This window comes from Pieris napi, chromosome 8 (assembly GCF_905475465.1).
Source record: "Pieris napi chromosome 8, ilPieNapi1.2, whole genome shotgun sequence".
In the NCBI taxonomy this organism is placed as follows: Eukaryota; Metazoa; Arthropoda; class Insecta; order Lepidoptera; family Pieridae; genus Pieris; species Pieris napi.
This window is the reverse complement of record NC_062241.1, coordinates 7,899,333-7,917,747: the sequence shown is the minus strand read 5'-3', so window position 1 is coordinate 7,917,747 and position 18,415 is coordinate 7,899,333. Positions and strand designations below refer to the sequence as shown.

The 18,415-nt window shown below is 34.6% G+C and overlaps 1 protein-coding gene across 1 annotated transcript in view; it reads left to right on the top strand.

The window, feature by feature from the left end:
* LOC125051918 (protein sprint) overlaps positions 1-18,415 on the top strand; it is a 112,300-nt gene that overhangs the window by 92,276 nt on the left and 1,609 nt on the right. Inside the window, exons 4-23 of the mRNA XM_047652546.1 lie at positions 9-209; positions 2,364-2,548; positions 3,279-3,502; positions 4,185-4,381; positions 4,899-5,219; positions 5,335-5,847; positions 6,355-6,544; positions 6,831-7,210; positions 7,763-7,898; positions 8,178-8,330; positions 8,826-8,937; positions 9,194-9,308; positions 9,893-9,985; positions 10,181-10,277; positions 14,669-14,835; positions 14,981-15,085; positions 15,672-15,857; positions 16,181-16,312; positions 17,050-17,277; positions 18,026-18,233. Coding sequence (XP_047508502.1) covers positions 9-209; positions 2,364-2,548; positions 3,279-3,502; positions 4,185-4,381; positions 4,899-5,219; positions 5,335-5,847; positions 6,355-6,544; positions 6,831-7,210; positions 7,763-7,898; positions 8,178-8,330; positions 8,826-8,937; positions 9,194-9,308; positions 9,893-9,985; positions 10,181-10,277; positions 14,669-14,835; positions 14,981-15,085; positions 15,672-15,857; positions 16,181-16,312; positions 17,050-17,277; positions 18,026-18,233 — 3,943 coding nt within the window. The remainder of the gene's footprint in view (positions 1-8; positions 210-2,363; positions 2,549-3,278; positions 3,503-4,184; positions 4,382-4,898; positions 5,220-5,334; positions 5,848-6,354; positions 6,545-6,830; positions 7,211-7,762; positions 7,899-8,177; positions 8,331-8,825; positions 8,938-9,193; positions 9,309-9,892; positions 9,986-10,180; positions 10,278-14,668; positions 14,836-14,980; positions 15,086-15,671; positions 15,858-16,180; positions 16,313-17,049; positions 17,278-18,025; positions 18,234-18,415) is intronic.

Below are 18,415 nucleotides of genomic sequence, written 5' to 3'. Positions count from 1 at the left end.
GTTTCCAGAGCCGAGAAAGTCTGTCATCAGATGGTGAGGGTGCAAAAGGCGACTGCTCCTCAGTGGGGACTTCAGGGTCTGACTCCGAGGAGCAGCCGCCATGCGACATTGGTCTGCTGGAGCGACTGATACGGACACACCCAGTGTGGTTTCTGCCTGGTATACAACGAGCGGGTGCTTTTCACCTCTTGCAGGGGAAAGAGGAAGGGGTGAGCTATTTAATACGAATACCTATATATACAACTTTTATTTTGTAAAATAGATTCTAGAATTTTCTTATTTAGTGTGGCAGTCCAGTCGAAATATATGTTTTTAATTCTAACTATATTAAATTAAAAAAAATAACAAACAAAACTACTTTAAATCACAAATGTCAGTATAGTTTTATACAATTTTAAATTAATATTAAAATGTTATTAATAAACGCATCTTAGACCGGAATAATATATATAATTATAGTAAATACATTTTAATCCTAGTTAAGAAACTAAGTAGCTACTGATATTATTATAATATAGAATTTGGTTATTTATTTTCGGCTCAGCTTCGCAGCTACGAGGCATGCCTTTTAAGTTCTGTCGTTTCCATATTTCCCGGCAACTTTGAATTTGGACCTGTACTATATTCGAATGTGTTTACATTTTGAATCTCAAAACAGTTAAAAGTATTAGGAATAATGCTATTGTTTAGTCACAGCGTCGATTTGAATCTGTCAAGTTACGTACGAAAATGAATCTCTCTAAGGAAAATGTTCGTGCAATAATTTTCTACAACTTTAGAAGAGACCTGACACGGCTTCAGTGTTTTGAAGAGCTAATATCTGTGTTCAGTGATGAAGCCCTATGTCTGCGGACTGTCGAATGCTGGTATTTAGAATTCCAGTCTGGACATACTGGTGTTAGTGACCAATCTAGCGAAGGACGCCCAAAATCCGCCTTCACAGAAGAAAACATCATTGCTGTGAGACAACTAATTCTCGAAGATTGTCATGTGACGTATCGAGAGATAGAGGCTCTATTAGGCATCTCAGGGACAACCATTCAGAAGATCTTGCATGAAACGCTTGGTGTGAGATAGCTAGTTTGTCGTTGGATACCGCATCTGCTTTCCGACGATCACAAGGCGGCCCGCGTCAGATGGTGTAAGAAAACTCTGCAAAGGTTCAACCGAAGAGATTCAAATCACGTCTACGACATCATCAGTGATGCCGAATCTTGGATCTATGCCTACGATCCTGATTCCATACAACAATCTACAATCTGGGTCTTTCAAGACGAGCCAAAGCCGACTAAACTCGTTCGTTCTCGAAGCACTTCAAAGAAGATGGTGGCCACGTTCGTTAGAAAAACCGGCCATGTTGCGTCTATTGCACTTGAAGATCGTAGAACAGTTAACGCAGAGTGGTATACCACAGTTTGTTTACCACAAGTCATCGCCAAACTTCGAAAATCTAACTTAAAGCGGCGCATCACCCTGCACCACGACAACGCAAGCTCACACAGCGCTCGTCAAACAATTCAGTATTTGAAGCAGGAAAAAGTAGAAATTCTTGACCATCCTCCATACAGTCCTGACCTAAGCCCTAACGATTTTTTTACATTTCAAAAAATTAAGAAAAGTCTTCGTGGACAAAGGTTCCAGTCCGGAGAAGAAGCAGTCGACGCTTTCAAGTCAGCCATTTAGAACACCTCCACTTTAGAGTGGAATTAATGTTATAATAACTGGTTTAAGGGAATGGAAAAATGTATTAAGCTACGTGGTGAATACTTTGAAAAACAATAAAAAGTACTATAAAGTTCTAGTTGTGTTTTTTTCTGCAAACGACAAAACTTAAAAGGCATGCCTCGTATTATAAAGCTATGAGTATTATATCTTGGAAAAACAAGCAATTATGCTAAGTATGGGTTAATGGTTAATGTAATAACGCTACTTTGAGTCTTCCGGTATTCCAGATATCCGCTCGTTAACGGATATCTTACATAATGGAAGGTTATACAGGAAGAGTATAAACAATTATGTCAAAGCGCTCCAATACATGTGAAAATCTAATGGCAGTTTATGGTCCTTTTCGTCTAGTTGTATAACCTATATAGAATGTAATTGATAATTCTTCGCAACATTATTAGTTTTGGTTTTGGACAGTATCATTAGAATTTAGGCCAAAGTTTGAATAATGTAGCAGTATTCAAATAGGATAAAAGTCTAATTATTTTTTTTTAATTTACTTCGATTTTATTTATGGTTCTGGTGAAACTTAAGTATTTAAATTATTAAATATAAAATTTAAAAGATTAATAAGCTGTAATAAGGCAATTTTTGTTTTTAAATGATACCTCCGCAATATAGCTATTGAAAAATTCCAGAACTTTGTCGTCCGACAATCTAGTCAGCCGGACACAATGGCGATAAGCGTCCGTCTGCCGGCCGACAAAGGACCATACATTGAGCACTACCTCATCCAGGCATCGGCCGGTCGTATCGGCCTGGAGACGTCCGCAAATCGCTTTGATAATATACCTGAACTGATCGCACACTATTCGCAATGTTGGTAAGTTTAGTTAACGCTTAAATTTTTTTCCAATATCAAGAGCTGGCTCTGTAAAATACATTTAAGATCTTAATACCCATTTTGGACACAATTCTAATTATCTCACTATACAGTAGTTGTTTGTTGAAAAATCTAAATCCGATAATATTGAGTTCAAAGCAGCAGCAGTGGTTGCAGCTCCTTACAAACGTTGCGTAAAACAAAAACTTGGCGATTAAAAAGTGTGGCGGAGTGCTTATTGCCAGTTCTTCTCCTCCGTTATACGCCCTTGATTTGAGAATTTGCCGTAAATGTAAAATTAGAAGCATTTAATGTATATTTCTGACGTTCATAAGTGTACATTGACCTACATTAATAAATGATTTTTGATTTGATTTTGATTTGAAAGGAAGATGAGAGGAAATCTTATTGTTACTTTGAATTCTAGTGAATTGTAACAGCGTTTTAATTATATTTAAAATAGTTGTATTTTACAATCTAAAACAGTTTTCGTTATCAGTCTTGTGTCGACAGGAGAGATTTGTGATTCAAATCAGTAAACATTTTAATAACAATCGATAAATTTTACAAATAGACATTTTAATAAATTACCCCATAAATCCATTCGATCCATATCATGACTTATTACATGAAGTATTAATCAAACTTATTCAAACAAATTACTTACCCTAATCCAGCCTTATTCACCTTTGATATACAATTCTGTAACAAAACACTTATACAACTTCAGTGACGAGCTACCAGTTCAGCTCCAACTGCCGAGGCCGCTTAGAGATGCGAAAAGCAGACATCAGCTTAGTTCTCTAGCGCTCCTAGGCCAGGAGTTCTGGGGATATCCAATGGCGAATCCAAAGAACACAAACGTGTTGTCTCCTGGGCAGCTGGCGTCCGGCGTGGTTCCGATGGCCATCACTCCCTCTGATACTGGATCTAGTCTTAGCAGTTTTAATCCAAGTGAGTATTTAGTCTACTTTTAAAGGACAAGTCCTCGCTGTTATTTATGATGTTTCCGGTTTTATTTCTTAGCATAACAATAATGGATCTGGATTACTTGAGGCAGACTAATTTATTATGTACACGCGTCTTTTTAAAAATTGTATCTATCGACTTATTCTACGTTTGTAGAAAAAACGACACTAACAATATAAAAAAGGTATTTTATACATTGAAATTTAATTATAACGCATTATCTAGGAAAATAAAGTTACATAGTATCTACATAATAAAAGAAATGGACATTTTTTTTATTTTAAAATGTTGAGTATGCTAACTTCAGGGTGTCGGTTTTTTGTGACGGTGTGCGCGCGCATCGTAAAAATTACCTCTCATTATTGTCCCCTCACGCGCCAAAAGAAGTATAACTTCAAAAACTTCAGTAATTGTAGAACAGTTATCTACTAAAAAATTATACTATATTTTAGTTCCGAGTCCAAAGTTAAGGCCGATTTACATTATCTTAGTGTTTAGGAGAGTGCTTTACTTGCTTACTGAAAGGCAAGTTCTTTAGCGTAGCGTTTACTAAAGCAAGTAGCGTTTACATGTTTCAACTAAAGTACTATCCTAAAGCACTCTCCTAAACACTAAGATAATGTAAATCGGCCTTTAGTCTAAGTGTTCAACACGATTTTAATTTCAGATACGAATTCCAAGGAGAGAATATTTAATCCTGACAAGGAGAATGATATTTTGAAAATGTCTGTAGATACATCTCCAACTCAAAGTTTAAGTACATTTAAAGGGAAAAGTCCTCCTTCACCGCCAGCGAAACCCGGGTCCTTTGTGAGGGCTCCCAGACCCACTCCCCCTAATACATTAAATCTTATGACTAGCACCGTAAGTACAAAATTAAGCTAATGAATAAACTGGCGTAGTTTAAGGCTTTCATACACTTGGTAATATTTTAACGATTAATTTAAAGGTGAAGGAAATTTTATGATATATTTTATATAATTATATTAAAACATGTAACTGTCTCTGGACTTAGCAGAGCGCTACCTAGCAGAACATAAAAAAATAAAATTCTGTTCATCATGCACAATAGTTCCTTATCGTTTTTAGAATGTACGGGTTTTTATATATTTTTTCAAAAATTTTAAATTATTTGTGTGTCAGAGAGAGTTTGCTGCGTAGTTTAGACTTTAAAAGTATTCTAGTGCAGATGTTCAGAACTCTTCAAAAAACTATCAGGAACGTTAGAACTATTTTGCTTGCTAACAGAACTTCGATCTTTTTATGCTTTGCTGATAAGTACTCTACTAATTTCACAGACACACCAACTTAGCCTTAAACGCCAGTATATTGTAAAAGTTGACAACGCTTTATTTGTTCTAAACCAATTGCATATTTGCAGGCGCACATAACACAACCGCATACATTCCCCACCACAAATCCCCCCCAACTCTCCCCAACTCACTCTAAGTCCACACCGCCCCCTCCGCCCCCTCGTTGGGCAAAACCACCCTTTCCCACCACCCAATCCCTAGCTTTCAGCCCTATTAACAAGTCAAACGGAATAACTGTCACCACGACAGTGACGTTTAGCGTCAATAATACACAGATACACAACCACCAAATAAACGAGAACATTCAAAGTGACAGACTGCAACTAACGCTTGCTAATACCGACAATGCATTCAACCTAGAGTCGACTAAGGGCGAAGTGATCGAACAGGTGAGGCCTTTGCATATTTACCGCATGGTGTGCGCGTGAGCATGATAGTTTAGACTAGCTTGTGCATATACTAACATACTGTACACTGATTAAAATTATTCTTGTTTCTATATAGAGTATGTTGCATCGTTTATCGCCAGAAGGAGAATGTATAAGTACAATGACAGCTAGCTTACACGGAAGCTTTAAAAGACAGATAGAGACAGAGGCCGGATCGCCGAATGACCAAAACACAGACATAGACACGGGAGTTAATACCTTCACGAAATCTTCTAATAGTTTCGCTCCCAACCAGTTAGTTTCCCCCAACGGAACCAATTCGGTTACTAGTGGTATTTTCTCGCCCACCAGTCAAATTAATTCACCCGTCTCCAACGATACAATATCGTCCAAAAGCGGAGTTTTCTCACCCTTAAGTCAAACGAATAAGAGTGATATTTTCTCTCCTTTATCTCGGAGTTCACCCGTGTCAAACAAAAATGTTTTCTCCCCGACATCGAATGTTATGTCCCCTATGAGTGGTCGAGAAAAAATATTATCTCCCAATACAAATACAGCGAGTACAACACCCTCTGGTCGGTCAAGGAGAAGTAAACACTCCCTTCGAAAGGAGTCCAGACATTACCAGGTAGGGGCATCATATATTTGCCTAGCTGGCGGAAAGAATGGACTGAGAGTGGATTTCCTGTAATAAAATATAAATTGTGATACATTACGAAGACGTATTTTGGTAATGCTTGTTTTATTCTAGATGTCTTTGCTTACCAACCTAAAATTAATGCACCAGAAATAATGACTGGGGAATTAGTAATTTTGTTAAATGTACTGATAGAGCGACTTGGGACATACAATTAAAACGTACCATTTTAGTCTCCAAAAAACAGTATCGTATTTTCTCGTTGTTAATGCAAAAAGCTAAACTCACTACGGCTTTTACGTTTCAAAGTTGCAAAGATAGTCCACATTCAGTCCCTTCTTTGTATCTATAGCCTAGCTGTAGTGCAATGGGCTAACTTTAGCATTAGACAAAAATAATGTATAAAGCATTTGTTTGACTAACAGCATGCTTAGTGGTAGATTCAATTATTTCCTAAATTGCTGTTGATTTTGTTTATATAAGTAACAAGTTTTTTAGGAATCAGACATCCTCGAATCGCCGGGAGTGTATTGTCGTAGCTCTTTATTGGATAAAGTGAGTGATTATGAAGACATATGGGGACCAGAAGGCAACAATTGCACGACATTTAAACCTAAGACTGATAATGATAATATAAATAATGGTTTAATGAAGAGCAAGAGACCTGATTTGCTACCGGATACATTGCGTAAGTATTTGGGATTTTTTGTGACCATATTAATCAGGGTATCGGGACAAACATTTATAAAATGTAGAGTGTTTTGGACTTGTCTTTAATTGGTTAATTTGCTAAATCTATTGTGCACCAGCTCATTAGAAATAAGGGATGATTTTCCGTATACTTACCACGGAACTAGAATGTGTCATTATTGGTGATCCATTCAATAATCTGTATTAATTTTCAGCTAAATTAATCGCGGAACTAGAATGTGTCATTATTGGTGATCCATTCAATAATCTGTATTAATTTTCAGCGAAATTAATTGCAGCGAAAAGTACACAATCAATACTTGATAAAGAAAATATGATTCTATTGACATCATCCGATAGTTTAGAAAAGAAAACTCTATCTGACAACTCATTGAAGAAGAGCTTCAATGGATCGAACGAAATTATAGCGACGACCAATAGTAAAGGTGACGTGATACCAAAAAGACCGGATAAACTGAACATCGCTTTAAATATGAATAAGAAATTGACTGATGAAATCGAAGCTGCCTTAAAGAATAAGAATCATACGACAGAGAGTATGGAGACTGTTAAATTAGAAGACGATTGTACGAATGGGGATGAATCGGAGAAAGATAACGCTGGCAGTCCTTTCTATGCCGACCCTGTTGATACGCTAAAGGAGGTTTGTAACTTCATCATAGCATGTTCTTAACAACCAGAAGGTATCTTGGAATGGGTTATTAGAAAGAGAGAGAATATGGGTCCATATTTGAATTTAAGTTTAAATTCAAATTCAAAGTTTTAGGAATTTAAATTTTAGTTTAAATTGTTATTATTTGTTGAGTTTTTACAATAATTGAAAATAGATGAGATTACGCTGATATGTGTCTAGTTAGGTGATAAATATGGAGGTCGTAATTTGTATATTATAAACTAACAGCGTTTGTAACCTCTTACTTATGTAGTCGCTCTTGTAATATTTTTTTTATAATTCGTAAGGGATTTTGAATTCTCTCAATTATTAAGTTTATTATTGGTTTCATCAAGTACAGAATAGTACTAGAATATTAGCATTTTTTATCAGCAGATCGAGTCTGACTTTCTTTTGGAGCACCAGAATGCCTGTTAGTTCAAAAACATAACAATATTAATAATGGTTTTATATGACGAGATTTTAATTGCCAATTTGATGAACGTGTTAACGTGTTTATTTAATATAATTTTTTTCTTTCAGGCAGCAATGTTGCCAGTGCAAAGACGAAAGTTGCTCAGAGCGGGGGTGAGTTTGTCCCAAAGGTACTCTGAGCCGCCTTCTCAGAATCACCCTTATTATCCATTGAGGGATATGCATAGTATTGAGGAACTGTCTCGTAAGTATTTTTTTACACATACCTATAAAATGTAAACATTCGGAGCTAGGTTAGGGTACAATAAATAATATGCGATTTGATGAACCATTTTGAAGTAAATTTTACTTTTTCAAAACAGGGCGTTGACCCAAGCTACCAACCAATATATGTGATATAGCGATGATAAAGCGATTCGATCAGAAACAGTAATCAGGACAATGCAATACTAAGATTGGCAATGTTACTCCAAAAAAGTTTCTCAATGAAAAAGCTTTAAGAAAGCCTTATTTATCATTCCAGCATCTTCCCCAAACACATCAACGTCTGTAGACAATCTGGTGTCTCTTCGAACTAAGCCTAAAATGAAACCAGTAGAACCTCCCAGGGTTGCGGCAAAGCCTCCCAATGGGAAGGAACAGACTTGGGCTGTTGATTCCAGTTGGCAGTTTATAAGTAAGTTTAACATTTCATTTAAACGTTTTAATTGAATTCCTACTATTGTTTTTTTAACTTTATACTTTAACTTAATTTTAGGTTAACTAAATTGAAAAAAACACTGAAGGTTAGGTACCTCGAAATTCAATACAATATATACGTTTCATTTGTTTAAATATAAATACTATTGTTAGAACTATAGATTGTGGTTGGCTTAGAGTTATACTTTAATATCAGCGCCATCTAGTAGCATATTTTAGTGCTATTAAATTATGGTAGATGGATTAACGATTACGATGAATTTTCTGCGCGAGACTTTCACGCTGACGTAAAATTTCGTAGGATGGCTTGAAATTTATTATCACAAAATCAAAATTTTAGGGTGAGATTACACTAACTTAGAACTTGCTTTAAATTAATATTAGTTCTTTAGTCCAGAAGATAACTCGCCAACAGAATCAGTTTGAAACGAATAATAAATGGATAATGGACATCGTACAAATATTATTACAGACAAGAACGAAGACGGTGGTGATAGTGGAACATTTCCATCTCTAGCAGAGCAGGAAACGAAGCTCAGCGCTGATGAAGCCCATCTTTCTGTACATCAAGTGGTTGCCCAAAGGTTTGTTGAGTTTAAAACTAATGATAAATATTAATCCTACTATAAATGAATTCATGCGCAGTCAGAATATTTTCTTAACATTTAGCGTTAACTTAAGATATGTAACGATTTAAGTTCACCATATTATATCAGAATTTACTAAATGTTTTTTACTAAGTTAGATAAATTTCGTAGCCGCGAATTTAAACGTATATAAATTAATTTACTCCGAGATAATTTAATGGGCAAGTTAGAGAACATCTTTGATTATTGACAGATTTCCCGAACTCCGTTTGACATCGGAGCCGACCAGTCTTCCCGAGGAAGTGAGATCTCCGCCGCGGGCCTCTTGCTATGACAACGTTCATGACCTGAGACCATTGTCCGAACAGGTAATGCAATTTTCATTTTACATTTAAAGGAATATTGGTTTTTGCTATAGTATATTTTTAGTACTATACGTCATGTACACACGTCTCAAATACAAAAAAAAAATCTAATACATCTATAAACCATGCTCAAATGCAGTTTCACACAAAAAGTTTCATTCAAATCGGTCCACCTGTTTAGGAGGAGTTTTATTACAAACACACACACAGAAGATTTATATATTGTCAACGGTAATAGGAAATTTTATTTATGCATCATCTATTATCATTGTACTGAAAAAAAATCCTGTGAAGCGCCATCTATTGTATTACAATCCCACGTAAAAAAAAATATTTGCGCGCCACCTATTACCATATAATGAAATTACAATATCCGAAAGATTCGACTGCATGTCTTACTAAAAACTGTTGTATTCTAACGGTAATCAGTTTGTCGCCAGTGAGATTCTTTACCTACGTAATTATAATAATAATTAGTAATTACTAACGAATTATTTGTTGCCAGTATAATGTTTGATTGTTCGTTTAATCACAACGAGCAAGGTTTAAATTTAGATTGGCTTAGTAATATTGTTGTATGGTTTCAGGCCAGCGATGACGGCACGGTATTCTCTGAACCCTGGGACAGCTCACAGTGGGATGGCCTTTTACCCGTTAATGGACAATCACAATTTGAAAATGTATACATTTTTATATCTTTTTGAAATGAACGTCACTTGACAATAACAAAAACAAGGAATTTATATCACTTTAGTACTATATCCTATAGAATATTTTATAAGATTAAAAAAGGCTACATCATTAATAGTGTTTTGCATGTTTTTTTTTAATTATAAGAGAGAATCATGAACATACAAAAACTTTTTTAATATCAGGAGGAGGTATGTGAATGGGATTCCCCAGTACCGCGTCGAGGTCCGGCTGCGGCAGCACGAGCCAAGAGCTTCAGGGACAGACTAGACCCACTTCTAGGTAACATATTAATTAACATTATACTCCCATACTTCCATTTATTACATACTTTTTTTATTGGGTTAGAAACCTTCCTACGATCCTCTATTATCCATTTTCTATTCTATCCACTGCATATATTTTAGTATTTCTTTGCTTTATTACACGATAGTATTGTTTATGTTACTCTTAACTAATATATATAGCTCAGAGGTTTAAGTTCGACGCTAGAGACATTTTCCTATATTTGTTTTAGAGAAAAAAATCTGATTGGATAAATTACAAAATAGTTTAACGATTTATTAATATGGTTAATTTCATACCATTAACAAAATAAGCAATTCTACGAGTGCGCTACGGCGTATAATTTATTTATTTATGTATTTATTATAATAAAGAGCCCCCGACGTCACATATAACATAAATTTCTACAGTTACAATATTGTTATATAATTGCATTTCCAAAAAAAGAGTAAGTAGATTAAAAATGTATGTTATTTATGGTTAAATAGATGCCTAACGATGTTTATAAACGAACATATTTTGTTTTTTTAGGGTCTCTAATCATATTACAGCATAGGCGGCAGCAGCATCTTAACAAAATTTTACAAAAAAGTGCTTTAATCAAAATTAAAATCTATAACCATATTAATAAATGCTTATTATTATATGATTTTAAAGCACTTATTTCTACATGATATTCCCACATCTTGTGAACACGTGCGTTATTAAGATAAATTAATTACAAGTGCGGAGTAAAATGACGCGTTGGCGGCGCGTGTAGCTCTGAACAAATAATTATATTAAATAACCTCTACGTAGTGATCCTGATCGTACCGGTTTATACGTTTCTCTTGATGACTATAAACATTTAGTACGTAATAATTTTATACAAATATGTACTAAATACAAACACATGCCACGTTTACGGCGCCGTGTGTATTAGAGTAAAATGCTTTATATATTCTCAATTTTCGGACTGTGACTTGTTTTATTAAACGACTTTAGAAAATCCAAAGAATGTTTATTTTTTGATGCGTAAATTTTTTATTTATTTACTTGTAATTAGGGATGCATCCGATACCGATGCCGATACCGATATATCGGCGATACTTTGGGTTTGCCGATATATCGGCATCGGCGATATTTTCATTGCCGATTCACCGATACTTTTCAAATTTCACGCTTAGCGCATTTGGCTTTTGGCTTTTAACTGCTATTGCGAGTAGTATTTTTTCGATACCAAATTTAATTAAATACAGAATTACAACAATGTTATCATTGTTTATTTTAAATATTAACAGTTATTTATTTCATGTTAATTTAATTTTTACTCTTAATTCTTAATTTTAGTAACAAAACCTTTCAAATTATTCAAAGTTTGTGACTATTTTTTGTATATATGTATATTTTTTTAATAAAAATTATAAACTTTAACTTAACTTGATATATTTTACCTTAATTTAATTTTAATTCAATAAGCGTTAGTATCGGTATCGGTATCGGTATCGACGATATTCCTATAAGTGTATCGGCATCGGTATCGTATCGGCAAAAAAGCGTATCGATGCATCCCTACTTGTAATCATTATCTGAATTTAACATTTTGGTAAAATTAAAATGTGCTTATTAATAACATCGGATTAAAAGAAATAAATATTGAACAAAGTATTTGCCTATATTGAACATTACCATAGTTGAAGATTCGGTTCAGTTCCTCAGACGTATAAAAAATCAATCTGTTAAGTCTGAATAATTTAATGTCTGCTTGGGATAACACAACCCAAATATGAAAGTTATTACTGAAACGGACACATTATTTATTTTATTTATTAATACTTTGTTGCAATACATATATGGTACATATACATTCAGTTATCATAAATTAAGAAGGCAACGGGTGGCCTTATATGGAACAAGGGATCCCTTCCAGGCAACCAGAGTTAGGTAAAAGAAAACAAGAAATACTAAAGAGCATAGCTAAATTCAAAAAATAAAATTGCAGGGCTGTACCTTCTGACAATTACAAATTTAATATAAGGAGTCACGATTCTAGGTTCTAAAATACATAGAATTAATATATTTACAATTACAACAAATATAAATGTTATATAATTACAAAAGTCACGATATAATAGATGGAAAGGATATTGTTATGAAGTGTTTATATAAAAGAATTAAAGGTGATTTATTGGTATACTCAATTTTACCTGCGATTTTCTTTTAGAAAAAAATAACAAAAGCTAAGCTTACCGGACAGCTGGTATTCATCGATGTAGTAAACAAACCGTCGATAATAAGGGACAAAGGCGGAAACAAAAATCTCAAACCGCTTGTTTCTAAGAAAATAATAGCCAAACAAAAGATTATTACAAAAGTATAAAACATTCACGTACCATTTACTAATTACATAATTAGCTACTTACTTACCGACACCAAATCCTTACCTACTCAAATAGTTCTGGAATCCCCAAAATGTCATTAACATAATTATATCATACTAGCTGGCCTGGCGAACATCGTACCGCCTAACAGTAGATTCTTTATTTTTTTTAAATACTTATTCTGCTATTCGGGACACCGGTCTAGCTACGATAAAAAAAAGAAAGTTGATAAGACGTTAATACATTATGTCAAAAAATAAAAATTTACCTTCCCGGAACCCCTCCACTAACACTTGAACTTAATGATATGGTATTAAAGTTCAATTGACTTTTAAGAATTATTACAAATATTATGTATGGGAATATAGAAAAGTGTTGTTTTTAGACTTTTTCACTCAATTTTTTTAATTTTTCTCTCCGTAAGAACCATCCTCGTACTTCAAAGAATATTATAAAAAAAGAATTGGCCAAATCGGTCAAGCCGTTTTCATATTATGTCGTGACAACGGAAAACGGGTTTCATTTTTATATATATAGACTAAGTTCTGCATTCGAAGTCATTATAATTTAGGTATAGTGATCGAGTCGTGATCGGATTAGAATGATCTTAGTACAAAAGATCAAACACCATTATTTATAATTACTTGACTATAATATATTATAATAAATGAAATTGACTGATATTCAATTAGTAACAATGGCCCATAAAAGTAACTCTTTCAAGATAAAAGCAATACAGATTTGCAGTTTCACACTCGTTTCATACTGATAACGAGTTAATGACTCATTAGTTGCAATAATTAATATTATTCTAAATAGGACACGAACAATAGCACCGCAGTGCACTGTTGTTATCAGTGATTATAAATATTATTACACAGTAAATATAATTGTGGTTAAAGGGTAAAGGTCTGCGCGTGCGACGGTTTATACTACGAGAGTTGTTAGTCCGCTGCAGACCGTCGTACCGGCAACAGCTTAGCTCATTTGAATGAGAAATCATCGATTTAGATCGTTCGTCGTAGCGGGAAAAAACCGCCGAGACATCAGCCATGAAGTGGTTCATAAAATTGTTCAGAGGAAAATCAGAGAAGCCAATAGAGAGGAAGTGGAAGACTGAAAGGTTTGATCGTAAAGTATTTTTGGATGAACAGCCGACTTTATCAGAGGAAATGCCAGTGACAAAAGAAGTATACGCGTTGACAACGATAAGAAACTTCCAGTGTGATTCAATCAGTGAATTTGTTGTAGAAAGTGAATGGGTGTTTGTGTCAAAAGAAAAGTTGATGGAGCCGAAATATCAAGAGCGCTTGTCGAGGATGAGTTCGTTGACGGAATTCTGTAAGAAGCTAAGTAAGAATAAGGAGTGTAGAAAAACGACAGTCGTAGTAAAACCGCCTGGGTGCCATTGCGCAGAACTCGCTGATGAAGAAGCAGAAGAGAAAATCCGTGATAGCAACCCAATTAAAAGTTTTTTAAAAAGTGTCCGTGATTTGTGGAAGTGCTTCTGTAAAACGATTAAGAAAATATTTTATAAAAACGATGAAGTTATCCCAATTGATGAATCGGATTTTGAAATTACTAATTCGTATCTGTGTAGGTAAAGACTTGTTTTTTATTTGAGTTTGGTTTAAAATTCAAGAAGTCACGGTCTAATTTTAGTTGTTAAATTACTGATTAGATTGCGTTATGTAAATAATTGCTGAATACGAGAAATTTCAAAAAGTTAGTCTTGATAAAATATAACATGCGCTAACGGAATGTATTATTACTACAATTATTAGAATCAATGACCCGGTCTGTTTATTCATTAGAGGTTTCTCTATTTTTCTTCTTCCTTTTTCGTATTTGACTTTCTAAGATAATAAGTTATTTTATTTTATTTATTTATTTATTCTATACATCATCCTAAATAGAAAAAAGTTGGCGTGGTGGAAACACAAACTGGACACAGTCTACAAACTGGACACAGTTAACAAACTGGACACAGTGAAACATTTTGTTAAATAATTTCTCTTTTATTAACAGCAGCGGGAAGAGTACGCGCCCTACGCGGCGGTCGGACGTCTCTTGGGGCGGGTGCCGCCCTCAGAGCGTATGCCTTACATTTAGCCCAAGACAAGAGTACCACCTTTGCTCAAAACGTTGATAATTTCATTGCTTGTACGTTGGACTCGAAAGAAACTTGCCCACAGGTAAGAAACTAATATTTTCACTACATTTGACGCTGAAGCTAGCTCAACTATAGAATTGATTACCTTGTTTTGTATGTAAGTTTAGAACAAATATATCAAATTTTAAAGAATTGATGCAATCAAAATAATGCTTAATAAATTGTAGGTGATGATGCGGAACATGCGTCAGTTCATGTCGGGAATGAAGAACTATCTCGTGAAGCATGGCGAGAGAGAGTTTGAAAAAGAAGTCGAGAAGGAAAGACTTAAGGTGGGCTTTTTTTGTGCAATAGAGTAAAAAATAATTTGCGGTACGGATTTCTGATGCCTATTTTTTAACATAAATTTACAACTGTACTCACTAAACTCTAGTACTAAATCTAAAAAGATGTCAATCGCTTGTAAATTCATATCTTAAAAAGTAGAGCTTGCCCCACTATAGTTTTTTTTGTTTTCTTTAGTAGCCAATACTAATTATAGCAACTACTACCGAATTGTTGCTATATTAGTATTGTTGTAGTTTTACTAACTTTAACTAAAACAACATATGGATATCATACAAAATAAATAAGTTTTTATTATTAAAGGTATTGGTAAGTTGCATTCATTATGTATGTATAAAAATATAAACAGCAGGCACTAAATATATATATTTTCTTTCAATCGCCCACATTCTTTTGTTTTCTCATTCAACTCTTTCTGTCATTTAAAAAAAAATAGTTTACAGCGAGCGAGCGAAATTATATTTGTAACGCATACCATATATGTAGGTACACAAGATATTTAAAATGTAATTCTGTCCCTAAAATAAAAAAAAATGTAAATGGAATTATTATAATATACCAATTATATTTCAGCTAAAACCGACAGAATTCCTAAACATCGACGCAATATTAGAAGGCGTTATGCATCGACTGGTTGTACGACCTCTACGCTCTAAGCTGTATACATTGCTGGCTTCATGGCATGCAACGGATGTTAGACAGCTTCACGCAGCAATAGAACGCGCGCAACACGTTACGGCCTTGCAACTAGGAGTGAAGGTATGTCTGAACTAGCGTTATAAGCATAAAAATAACGCTATTATTTTAGCAATGTAAATATAATTTATATTTGTTACTATTATAGAACTGCCTTTTTGCATAGATAGAACAAGCACTAAGTAATTAATTATCGGTAAAATAATAAATATAGTATAAAAATATATCAGAATACTTACAAGTATGTACTTTGTAAACAACAAAATAATATCATAGATATATGTATGTTAAAGTAGTATTTTTAAGGACAAAGTCTTATATAATAGATACTTTAGATATTATATATATATAAATGTTATAATTATAATATAAATTAAATATTTTAGGAATCTACAAAAGTACCTTCTTCAGCAGTGTTGGCAGTTATCTCGAAGCATTTCCTCAAAATGCAAGAAGCGGATTCGCCTTTGGACAAACTAGAGAATCTCCTTGCAGCTATATCTGCTATGTTCAATGCGGTAAGATGAATTCCAAAAATATTGTTTTAATTTACTGATTATCTATAATAACGAATTAACACGCCAACTATCGAGACCAAACCAAATCTTGTATCTTCATTTAAATAGTTGTATTTCGCACATTGATATACAAAAAACCCAAGATGCACAATCAACGTCTAAAAAACGTCCTCTAAAAATGACCGCAACATTCTAAATTGTGCGCTCATTTCAAATAGTCTCGCGTCTAATAAGTGGAGTCGATGTTATTTATTTGTGTTTTTTTTTATAAATAAATTTATGTACTTTTGAACTTTTTTGTGTGTAGTTTTTGACAAATATATTTACGCTATATAAAGTGTAGGTCAGGAGGTAGCCAATTTAAAAAAAAATTAATTTAAAGAAAAACTTTTTAACCGGATTAAAGTTATGTATTATTATAAATTTACAACTATTTAACATCCAACACCTTTTGTCTTCACTCACATTATTCGCTGTTCGAATAATGTGAGTAGTGGCTCTCAGTAAATTTGTTGCATAGGTTCTAAGAGATACCGTTATTGATATGGCCGTTCTCCCAGACTCCTATATTGCACTGCAATTGTGTTCTGCGATTAAATGTTCATAGTGGGTTGTCGTTTTCGAGAGTATGCGTACGCGCCGTCCTTATCATGCATCTGTGAGAACTACTTCGAAGACTTACGGACTTTATTAGGATAATACTATAATTTATGTTATTTAATGAAAAAATATTCCAGATCCGTGGCGAGCGAGCAGTGGGTGCAGATGACTTACTCCCAGTATTAGCATGGTGCGTGTCCCGTTGCCGGTTAGTTTGTGCTGAACTGGAGGCTGAACTTATGGCCGGGTTACTTCCACCCGCATTGCTGGCTGGAGAAGGAGGTTATTACCTCACTGCTCTCTTCTCGGCGGTCGCCGTTCTCAAGAGATTGGCGCCCGAGGCGGGATCAGATAGCAGTGCTTCGGTACGTACTATTTTTATTTTCGATGGCTAATTGTTGATAAAGTTTAGATTTTTTTTAAACTTTGATCCATGAGTTGAGTTTAAGACGATAAGGAAAATGTATCTGAGCGTTTGGTGTTTATACGCCACCATTTTGGTGGATATTTATTTTATATATTCTAAAGTTTATGTTCATCGTTCAAATCGGTTAAGTAGTTTTTTAGTATATTCGATGCAAACAATTAAATATTTTCTAATAATAATATTAGTGTAGATATCTCTTTTCTGGGCTATATATATGAAATATGCCGTCAGTCAATACTTTACTTTATATTGAAAACCTTAAATTATTTAGTTCACAATTAATTCGTACGTAGTAGTGGTTGAAACCGGTGATGGAGGCTTCACCGTGGGGACTCATTCTTAGAGCCATAGGTTCTATCTCTGCCTGTGCACCAATCGACTTTTTATCTTTCTGTCTGCCTGTGTCTAACACAGCGAGTGTTAGATGCGCACATCGGCAGAATCCAACACCACACATGCTTTAAATCTAAAAAAAGATGACGTGTCAGACAAAAGGCTGAAACCTACTTGTCTATGAAATAAAAATGATCCAGTGAGGGCTATAGTGCCACTGGATTATTATTACTTTTAATAATTATTTCTTACTAAGCATTGGCATGATCTTTATTGTTCCAAATTCTTATATTCAACAGTACTAAACACAATGCTTAACGCGCGAATAGATTTTCATATTCATGTGTGTGTAGTGTCGCCGCGGCTCCGAGTGTAGTAATCGCGAGACAGCAGCCGTAGTGCGAGTGGCCTTACCGGACGAGTGTCGCGGATGGATCCGTCGCGTGGCGCTTCCGTGTCGTCCGGCGGCTCGCGTCCGCGATCTCTGTCGTGCGTTGGCGCACGCCGCCGCCATTACTAATCCGCAAGACTACGCTCTTTTCGCATTGCACGACGGACATGGTAAGTTACAGCTCACTACATAAATTTTTATTCTAGGAGGTTGGCTATTTTTTATCCATACTTAGAATGGTCTAGGGTGTTGGGTTAACGATTAGAAATTATAGGTTGAACACCTAAGAAAAATTTCATCCCACAATGACGTACTTGGATGAATATAATTTGACATTCTTTAAGTGGTTTCT